At 58.7% G+C, this 9,329-nt stretch overlaps 2 protein-coding genes across 2 annotated transcripts in view; both read left to right on the top strand.

The window, feature by feature from the left end:
* The first annotated feature begins 428 nt into the window (after positions 1 to 428).
* Positions 429 to 2,250, top strand: LOC127749628 (uncharacterized). Its single transcript, XM_052268546.1, has 3 exons — positions 429 to 933; positions 1,031 to 1,321; positions 1,400 to 2,250. Exons 2-3 carry the CDS (start codon positions 1,235 to 1,237, stop codon positions 2,231 to 2,233), a joined length of 921 nt encoding a protein of 306 aa, XP_052124506.1. The 5' UTR covers positions 429 to 933; positions 1,031 to 1,234; the 3' UTR covers positions 2,234 to 2,250.
* Positions 2,251 to 2,624: 374 nt separating this feature from the next.
* LOC113217443 (NPC intracellular cholesterol transporter 1-like) overlaps positions 2,625 to 9,329 on the top strand; it is a 12,931-nt gene continuing 6,226 nt past the window's right edge. Inside the window, exons 1-14 of the mRNA XM_026437345.2 lie at positions 2,625 to 2,782; positions 2,892 to 3,072; positions 3,171 to 3,356; positions 3,493 to 3,646; positions 3,738 to 3,867; positions 4,377 to 4,590; positions 4,701 to 4,859; positions 4,953 to 5,170; positions 5,247 to 5,345; positions 5,510 to 5,712; positions 5,871 to 6,056; positions 6,212 to 6,413; positions 6,584 to 6,700; positions 6,980 to 7,567. Coding sequence (XP_026293130.1) covers positions 2,729 to 2,782; positions 2,892 to 3,072; positions 3,171 to 3,356; positions 3,493 to 3,646; positions 3,738 to 3,867; positions 4,377 to 4,590; positions 4,701 to 4,859; positions 4,953 to 5,170; positions 5,247 to 5,345; positions 5,510 to 5,712; positions 5,871 to 6,056; positions 6,212 to 6,413; positions 6,584 to 6,700; positions 6,980 to 7,567 — 2,691 coding nt within the window. The 5' untranslated portion in view covers positions 2,625 to 2,728. The remainder of the gene's footprint in view (positions 2,783 to 2,891; positions 3,073 to 3,170; positions 3,357 to 3,492; positions 3,647 to 3,737; positions 3,868 to 4,376; positions 4,591 to 4,700; positions 4,860 to 4,952; positions 5,171 to 5,246; positions 5,346 to 5,509; positions 5,713 to 5,870; positions 6,057 to 6,211; positions 6,414 to 6,583; positions 6,701 to 6,979; positions 7,568 to 9,329) is intronic.

Below are 9,329 nucleotides of genomic sequence, written 5' to 3'. Positions count from 1 at the left end.
GGGGGGGGGGCAGGCCTAATTGTTGCCGATGTTTCCGTTGGGGAAACAAACTCCTCTCGCCGCAGCAGCAGACGGCACTGCCGCCCTCCTCATCCCTCTCGAGACGCAGCAGCCGGGCGGATGTGTGCAGCAACACAACGTCTCCCCGGCTGCTCGAGATTTTCGGCGATTGTCTGTGTGCGGATACCACCAGCTCTGGCGCCGCCGCGTCTCCCCGCCGCCGCCCATTCTTCTCGCTGGTGTTGTTGGCGTAACGAGTGCACTGCACAGCGGCGGCGGCGAGCCGGGTGGTGACCCACGTCTGGGGCCGGGCGGGCGGGGAGGGGGGCAATGAGCCCGAGGAGGAGGAAGTAGAACAACGAGAACGGTTAGCATCAGCCAGGAGCCCCGCCGCCGCCGCGCCCGAGCCTCGCGGTGTCGAGGCGAACGGGAATATAACGTCGCGATGGCGCCGGTGATTAGGATGACACGAGCTTTCACGGCAGCACAGTCACAGCAGCGAGGCGAGCAGCGTGGCCGGGGCGGCGTGCGACCCCCACGCGCGGCTCCGCACACGTGTGAGAGAGCAGAGAGGGCTGACGGCGATGCCTTCCCGTCCCCCAGGAGCACATCCTGTGCTGCGCCGTGCTGGCGTTGGCGGCCACCGCCACCGGTACTACCACCACCGCCGCGGCCGCCGCCAACGCGACTGCGACGCCCGGCAGCCCGAGCACCACCTCGACCACCTCCACGACCACCGCGCCCACGACCGGACCCACAGCCGCAGCCGCGACCACCGCGGCGACGCTCGCGGCCACAACCGAAGCTGCGGCAGCAACGGCCGCGCCCGACTCGGACGCGGCGGCGTCGTCCTCCGTGGCGGCGTGGAGCAGGTCGGGCCGGCCCAGGACGGCCAGGACCAACGTGCTTGATATCGATGACAACAGTCTGGTGGTGAGTACGACAGCTGGGCCGGATGGGCTGTTCAAACAACATCTGCTCCGATCGGGGCTCTGACTCATCCACTCGTTTCCCATTTTTTTTATGACAGACAAATCAGGGAGGTCAAAGCCTTCAAGGATTCCAGGCGCTCCAGGGCCTGCAGGGAGTCCAAGGCGCTCAGAGCCAGAGCCAGGGCCAGGCTGAGGACAACGACGACAGCGAGCCCTACGCGTTCGACTACGCCGTGCGGGACCCGTCCACGGGGGACACCAAGAGCCAGTGGGAGTCGCGGGTGGACGGCGTGGTGCGCGGCATGTACACCCTGCTGCAGCCCGACGGCTCGCTGAGGTCCGTCTCGTACACGGCCGACAACCAGAACGGTTTCCGGGCCACCGTCAGGGTGCGTACTCCACGTCTTGCTCCTTCTCTCAGTTCAGTGCGAGCTCGTGCGTTTCATGGCCTGGTTCGTGTTGCGCAGCTGGACAGCCCCGGCCTGCCCGTGGGCCCCACGCGCCCCGGAGCGGGCGGCGGCGGCGTCCCCACCAGCAGCGTGTCGAGCAGCGCCGCCCGGGGCACCGCTGGCTCCAGGCCGTCGGTGCAGCAGTTCCAGTTCCCCTCGCGACCCGCGGCCCCCGCAGCCACCCCGCCCAGAACGCCGACCACCGCTTCCAGCGGCGCCTCGACCGGCGCCTCGTCATCGGCGTCCACCTCCACGATCGAACCAGCCAGCGGCGGGGAGGCCGGGGTGTCGCAGCCGCAGGCGCTCAGGGCATCGCCGTTGGCCGAGGACGGCGACGACAGCGCCTGGAAGGTGATCCTGGGCAGCTCGCCGGGCTCGTCCTCGCCATCGGCGCGTCCCTCGGGCGGGGAGGACATCTCCCAGCTCTTCGGCGGGCACGACTTCCCTCCGCATACCGTACCCGGCGGGCAGCCCCCGTGGCTTGAGCACAACTCGGTGGGCGGCTTCGAGAGCTCGTCAGACCAGCTGATGCTGGCGGGCCCGGACTACCCCGGGCTGCAAGCGGGCGAGGGCCCGCAGGTTCATCCGCCGGTGCGGCTCCCGCTCGAGCACGAGGTGACCGCCAGCCACTACGTCTTCGCCGAGCCCACAGAGGGGCACAGTCACGGACACGAACACGGCCTCCAGGAGGCCGCCGACGACAGCATGCGGCAGCTCATGCGGCGGCAGAGGGCACGCAAAAGGCACGTCGGCCACCCAGGCGGCGCCGTCGGCCACCCCACCATACTGAGGGTGCGGCACCTGCGGCAGCACCACCCACCGCGGTGGACGTGGGTCGCCGCCAAGGAATAAAAGTACTTTTACCTCCACCCGCCGGCCTTTTTATTTCACCCCAACCACACCCACCCGAGCCGAACGGCCGCAGGCCACGGTCGCCGTCCTTTTGCGAGACGCGCCAGCCGGTTATCATAGATCGGGACGTGCGGGCACGGCCGGCCTGTATAGAAAGCAAGAGCAAGGTACACTGTGGGCACGCCCGGGCGCGCCGCCTCCGTCATTCACACCTGCACCTTATCGCCCTCATTAAGGTTCAGCTCCTCCGCCCGGCGGCCGCGACAACATTGTGTCCACACGGCAGAGGAGACGGCCGGCCGAGGGGCAGCAGCGCCGTGCCAATGCCACCGCGTCTACGTAAAGCGCCATCCGGATCGCAATCTTATCGCACAGGTGTTGCCCGGGTCGACCCGCCCCGACCGGCCGACAGCGCGCGCGCCTCTCGCTCAGTGATTTGGCTGACCGCGCCGAGTGAGTCGAGCGCCGCCGACAGGGCTGCTTGCGCTCGCCACCATGACACCCGCGAGCCTCGCCGTCGTCCTCGCCATCACCTGCGTCGCCCTTCCGGTGAGCGTCCGGGCCCGGAACGAGATGAAGAAAGGCCACGGCACGACTCCGTGTGTGGTATTTTTTTCTCTGCTTTTTTTCACCTTTTTGTTTTTCGCGCGGGGTGCAGCACGGCCTGCCGGTCGCGGAGGCGGCGGAGCAGCAATGCATCTGGTACGGCGAGTGCAACACGGACGAGAAGGGCTTCAAGCAGAACTGCGTCGACTCCCAGGGCCCGAGGAAGCTGACGGACGCGGCCGCCCTGGAGACGCTGCGCTCCGACTGCCCCAACCTCTTCAACGAGCAGGGTGGTACGGAATCAGATCCCCGAATAATTGCTTTTCGTGCATCACAACCGTGTCGACCGTGTTCGAAAGTCTAACGGCGCGCACCGTCTCGTTCGCTGCAGAGGCCATCACTTGCTGCGATGCCGACCAGATCGCGACGATGCACGCCAGCTTGCTGAAGGCGGCTGCCATCTACAGCAGGTGTCCGGCGTGCTTCCGGAACTTCTACTCCATCTTCTGCGAGACGACGTGCTCGCCGACGCAGTCAGAGTTCCTGGAGGTCGTCGAGTCCAAGACCAGCGACAAGGGTAGGCGTTTTCGTCGCAGAGAGAGAGAGAGAGAGAGAGAGAGAGAGAGAGAGAGAGAGGATGGCGCGGACTGAAACGTATGCGTGTGTGTGTTTTTTTTTGTGCCGACAAATCACCCGCCTTGCGTCTGTCAAAGGGAAGTACATTACGGAGATCAATGCCTACCTGACGGCGGACACGATGCAGAACGCGTACGACTCGTGCAAGGGCGTCGTCATGCCCCAGAGCGGCAAGTACGCCACGGACATCACCTGCGGGGCCTACAACTCCGCGACATGCAACTCCTCTAGGTAATTGCCCGTTGGAAACATGAGTTTTTCCTCTTTTTTAAAACATTACTTTTGTGAGCTATGTGTGACGAATGTTGGTTTGTTTCTCCAGGTGGTTTGATTTCGTTGGCAAGGGAAATCCGCTGTCACCGTTCACCATCAACTTCCTCAGCAACCGGGGTATTTTTGACGACATGAACAACAGAGAGATCAAAACGCTGCGCTGCAACGAAACATCCGAAGTAAGGCCGAGGCACCATTGAAATCCGAAACCTTAACATTAACATTGGTCGACATCGGTAGACCATTCCTAGGATAGGTTTATAAGGAGAGGCTAAGCTAAGAATAACATAACGGAACCCTCGCCCGGTGACCCACGCACTCCATCCATTCCCTTTTTTTACTATTTTATCTTTACGTCATTCAAATCTCTTCACCTGAAGAAGATCCTGGTCTAATGTTGGCCGTGATCACATCGCGGCGACTTCGGCTGATATCAGCTACAATGTTATCGAACCGGCGGGGCTGGCCAGAGGTCAACTGCCGTGCAAGTCTTCGTACACACGCGTAGAAACTGATTTGGTTTTCCGGTGCCGACTGTAATGTGGGCCGTGCCTAATTACCCACCACCTGGTCGGCCGCGTACTCCGCCTGGCGAGAGACTTTAGGCCCCTGCGGCGCCCAGGTGTGGCCTAACGTCTCTGCGGGCGAGGGGTACTGACGCGCCGCCCCTCCCCTCCCGTCCCTCCAGGCGGCGACCCAGCCGTGCTCCTGTGTCGACTGCGAACTGAGCTGCCCGGTCTCGAGCGACGACATGTTCAAGCCCAGGAACCCCTTCCTCATCACGGTCTTGGGCGTCGACGTGTACGTGCTGGCGATGGTGATCGCGTACATCGTGATCCTGATCGTGACGGCGGTCTGCGTTCGGAAAAAGATCGTGAAAAAGAGGAGCGGCGTCGAAAGAGGTTCGTTTTTGTGCCCCGGCACGGTATCAAAATTTAAATCTTCAACAAGCGATATCGTGTCGACGCACGTGTTCCGTTCCTCAACGGGTCGTGGATTGAATCTTAATCAGGAATCCTGGACAACAATCCTTCGGTGGGGTCCTCTGCTAACGTTTCGAGCAACGGCACCATCGACGTGAGCTCAGACGCGGAAACCCCAAGCTGGCGGGAGAGAACTGGCTTCAAGTTCGAGACTTCCCTGGAAAGGGTCTTTACGGGTATCGGGTGTGGTAAGTTCAAATTAAAATTAAAACAACAGTTATAGCTTAGGTCTTTTTAAAAAGAAATTTCTGTTATATTATAGAGGTATGTTTTGTTTCTAGGATGTGCCAGAAATCCGGTACTCGTCTTTTTCATTGCGTCCTGGGTGTTGGCGGGTTGCCTCGTGGCCATCTCCAAGCTGGACATAATCACGAAGCCTGTCGACCTGTGGGCCTCCCCAACGTCACAGACCAGGAAGGACAAGGACTTCTTCGACTCACACTTTGGGCCATTCTTTCGAGCCGAACAGATTTTCGTGAAGGCGGTTGGCCTACCGGAGGTGCGCTATGGCTCCACGACGGTGTCACACACAAACTTCAGCTGAAACGTGTTACAATTAAAACATAATGTTGCAGGTGCCTCATGAGATGCCCCAGGGAACTGTGAATTTCGGCCCAGTTTTTAGCGAGGAGTTTTTGCTTAAAGTCTGGGAGCTCCAGAGTGCCATTCAAGACGTGAGTTTTTATTTCTCTGAACTTGAGGGCAGGGGGCTTCGACCCAGTCCCGTCTTTCTTAAAAGAAAGGAAAGAGGAAAAAGTGGCAATAGCATTTGGCCCTGACGTTTCCCTTCGCCGCACTTTCCGCATCTTAACGCGACATATTTTTTATTAACTCACAGCTGGGACGGGCCGAGGGCCACCCGCTGGAGGAGGTGTGCTTCGCTCCTTTACACAACGACTTCACGGGACCCGTCACGGTGGACAAGTGCACCATCCAGACCGTCTGGGGCTACTTCCAAAACTCGATGGAGAAATTCAACAAGACGGGCGTGAAAAACGGCCTGAAGACCAACTACCTCAACGTTATCTACGACTGCTTGCAGTGAGTATGCCACGCGTCTGGAATAGACTCTGGGCCGCCGCCTGGACTTTCGGCCCAGCCCGCTCTGGTGTGCGTTGGGTGGCCTTCTCGCCCGGCGCCTCCCCCAGCGCGCTGGTCGCGCCCACGGCAGCGTCCTCTGTAACTCCTGCCTGTTCCAGGAACTCTTACGACCCGTCCTGCCTCGCACCTTACGGCGGGCCGGCCGAGAACCTTCTGGTCGTGGGCGGCTTCCTGAACGACGACAACAAGACCATGGTTCAGGCCGACGCCCTCGTCCTCAACTTTATCGTGAGCAACCACGTCAACGATACGGATAATGCGGCCGCCGAGGAGTGGGAGAAAAGGTAAAACAACTCCCGAGATCGTCGCTTTCATTCTATCAGAAGGAAAAGAATCCCCCCCCCCCCCTTTCCTCACTCTTTCTTATTATTATATATTATTTCTTTCAACATCGTTCTGAACGTTATAACTAACTCAACGTAATTTTACTTTCCATCAGACTGGTGGACCTCCTCAAGCACTGGGAGGCCAACGAGATGCCAGCGTGGATGGACATCGCTTACATGGCCGAACGCTCCATCGAGGACGAGATCCAGAGGGTGTCCTACACGTCCTTCGGCATCATCGCGCTCTCATACTTCCTTATGATCGTGTACGTGTCCTTGTCGCTGGGCCGCTTCACCACCTGGAGGCGGCTGCTGGTAAGTGATGCCGCAGACATGTGGCAGTGCCAGGCAGTGCCGCAAAAGAAATTCGCGAAAACACGGTTGTAAAAATATTAAGTCATGCTATTCTCATTTTCATCACATTTTATTTCCTACATGGTACAGCTCTCTGAGACTAAAGCCGCTTCTGATCTCTCCCTATCCAGATCGACAGCAAGGTGTTTGTCGCCGTGAGCGGCGTCCTATCGGTCCTGGCGTCCTTGGCCGCCGCGCTGGGCATCTTCGCACACATGAACTACCCTACCATTCTGCTGACGATTGAGGTGCGGCACGAATGAACGCCCCATGTGCACGTCGGGCATGGAGCAAGGGGTGCCTTACTATAAATTCAAGCGCACACCAATTTTCTTAATTTTTTTTCTGAATTTTCCTAAAAGAATTCTAAATTTTCTTGCATTTTCCTGGATTTTTCCTGGATTCTTCCTGGAATTTTCCTAAATTTTTCTGATTTTTTTGGAGGGTGTACGGTGTACACTGATATTTTTGAGAGTAAAGTGGTCCTTGGCCTGGACTCCGACTCTACCTTCTTGTCGATGCTGCAGGCCGTGCCGTTCCTGGTCCTGGCCGTGGGCGTGGACAACCTGTTCATCCTGGTGGCGACGCACGAGCGCCTGCTGAGCGCGAGCAAGGAGGCCCAGCCGCGGCCCTGCCCCGAGCGCATCGGCCGCACGCTGGGCGAGTCGGGCCCGGCCATGCTGCTGTCCACGCTGGCCGAGGGCAGCTGCTTCCTCATCGGCGCCTCGTCGTCCATGCCGGCCGTCAGGTCGTTCGCGCTGCTCGCCGCGCTCTCGCTCGCCATCAACTTCGTCATGCAGTGCACCGTGCTGATGGCCGTGCTCGCCCTGGACGAGCACCGCATGCTCTGCAACCGCCTGGACTTGTTCTGCTGCTGCAGCGTGCGCAGCGCGTCCCGGATGAAGCGCGAGCAGGCCCGCGGCAGCCGCTTGGTCGAGCGCCTGTTCGAGCACGTGCTCGCGCCCGCGCTCATGAACCGCTGGGTGCGCGTCGCCGTGCCCGTGTTCTTCGTGTGCCTGTTCATAGGCACGCTGCCGTGCCTGCCGCGCGTGGACGTCGGCCTCGACCAGTCGCTCGCCATGACCAAGGACTCGTACGTCTACAAGTACTTTGAGGTGAGCGTGAGCGGGCGGCTGCGTCTTTTTAGGGGCGAAAGTAAAACGGAAACAAAATATGTGGACAAAAAAAAAACCTTCGCCAAATTTTCAAAAAAAATACCCCCCCCCCCCTTAAGTGTCTTAAAACGCGTTTTGCAACCCCTAGAACAAAATATTCAAATTACTGGTCCAATATTTTCTTGAAAATTTTAAAGGCAAGACCTTAGCAAAATTTTAGCAAAACAGCGACGCAATAAACCAGAGCTCCCACCGTGGCGTAGGACTGGCCGAGCCGGGCCGGGCGAACGTCCCTGTTTGTAGGTACAAGATTGTAGCTACAGCCGACAGTGCCCGAGTCAGCTTAAACTGAACAGTCTATAGACTAATTCATTACTTCCGCCAATGCTAGAATATCAACCAGAAGTAAACAGCGCCAAGAACTAGACCGCGAAAAGATAGATATCAATGCCTCTCCGAAGCTCTCGCCTTTGTCCAAGCGCTCTGAGGGGGCCGCGAAGGCCCGATTCAGGAAAGCATTGCCTACCCTCCAGGCGTTTTCAGCGACAGTCATCGACCCACGCCTAGATAAACACGGCGTAACGACCTAGGTTTAGAAAGGATTTCTGAGAATGGGGTCAAAAGGAGCCTAAACCCAAAGTCACCGTCACGAAAGACGCCTTAGAGAGAATCCATGGCCTACCTCGCAGGCGTCCAAGCGACAACTCGTGTCGCGGCGACAGGTAGTAGTGTTCATGGACACAAAAATGTGGTCACAAATGGGGCAACATACGATGTCCGACAACACCAGCCACACGCTCCTTTTGTGGTTAAACAGTTGTAGCTAAAGTCGATATGACTGCATGCAGCTTCATCCGAACCAAAATTGTCGGCCCCAAGGTCAACTCCCGGGCAGGGCAAATTTTTTCTTTGTCTCTTTTTGTCTCCCGTTAGGCAGCACCGAGATCACACCTCGCCCCCCCGAGGAGCAAGCTGGTAGCCGAGCGTGTTAAAGCGTGATCGTGGGCAGATCGTGAGCATGGTCGGTAGTTCGAATCCCGTCAGCGATAATTTTTCCTGCTCTGCTGGCCGAGTCTTTTCGGGCGTCAGTCACAGCTGAGATCTGCATGTCGCCGAAAGTTGTGCGATGTATCGTTCCGTCGTGGCCAAGTCGGTAGCGTCCGAGCCCGGTATGAACCTGATCGCTGGTTCGAATCTCGGCCGGGTGATATTTTTCGCGCTCCGCTGGCCATGACTTTACAGCCGTGCGACACCTGATGTGATGGGCCAGTACGCCAAAAGTCGCTGGTTCGAATCTAGTCGACCCGGAACCCTTTTTCCTCTCTGCCAGCCGGGGTGTGAGCCGTGGTGTGAGCCACAGCGGAGATAAGCTTAACCTATTCAACAGCCTCATCACTGGCTCAGTTGGTAAAGCGCGCGCTCGGGACATGGATGGTTGTAGGTTCGAAGTTCGAATACTGACCGAAGCTCACCTTTTCCTATTTAATAGTTTGTGGCGAGGGGTACAAGGGTTAGGACAAAAGACCAACCGACATGGAGAGGTGGACTTGACCTTCTACTCAGCAGCCCTCCCCCCTTGCAAAAAAGAATTGTTCGCCCCGACCAGGACTCGACCCCTGGGCTGAGAGTGTCTTGAGTATCACGCGCCAGCGCGCTCGCCACTCGGCTGTCGGCTCCACTTGTCAACGGACAGTTCAAACCTCGGTCACCAGCTTCACGAGTCTTGGTCTCCCGCATTGCACGCGTTCAGGTCGGGTCAAGT

Source organism: Frankliniella occidentalis, unplaced genomic scaffold (genome assembly GCF_000697945.3).
Source record: "Frankliniella occidentalis isolate FOCC.00 unplaced genomic scaffold, Focc_3.1 Scaffold71, whole genome shotgun sequence".
Lineage (NCBI taxonomy): Eukaryota > Metazoa > Arthropoda > Insecta > Thysanoptera > Thripidae > Frankliniella > Frankliniella occidentalis.
Note: the sequence above shows the minus strand (reverse complement) of the source record. Positions and strands in the feature narration are given on the sequence as shown.

Bases quoted from the DNA above. Each gene is read 5' to 3' on its own strand.
- LOC127749628 (XM_052268546.1), top strand. From the start codon at position 1,235: ATGTACACCCTGCTGCAGCCCGACGGCTCGCTGAGGTCCGTCTCGTAC. The intron at 1,322-1,399 runs GTGCGTACTCCA...CGTGTTGCGCAG, and splicing joins GTTTCCGGGCCACCGTCAGG to CTGGACAGCCCCGGCCTGCC.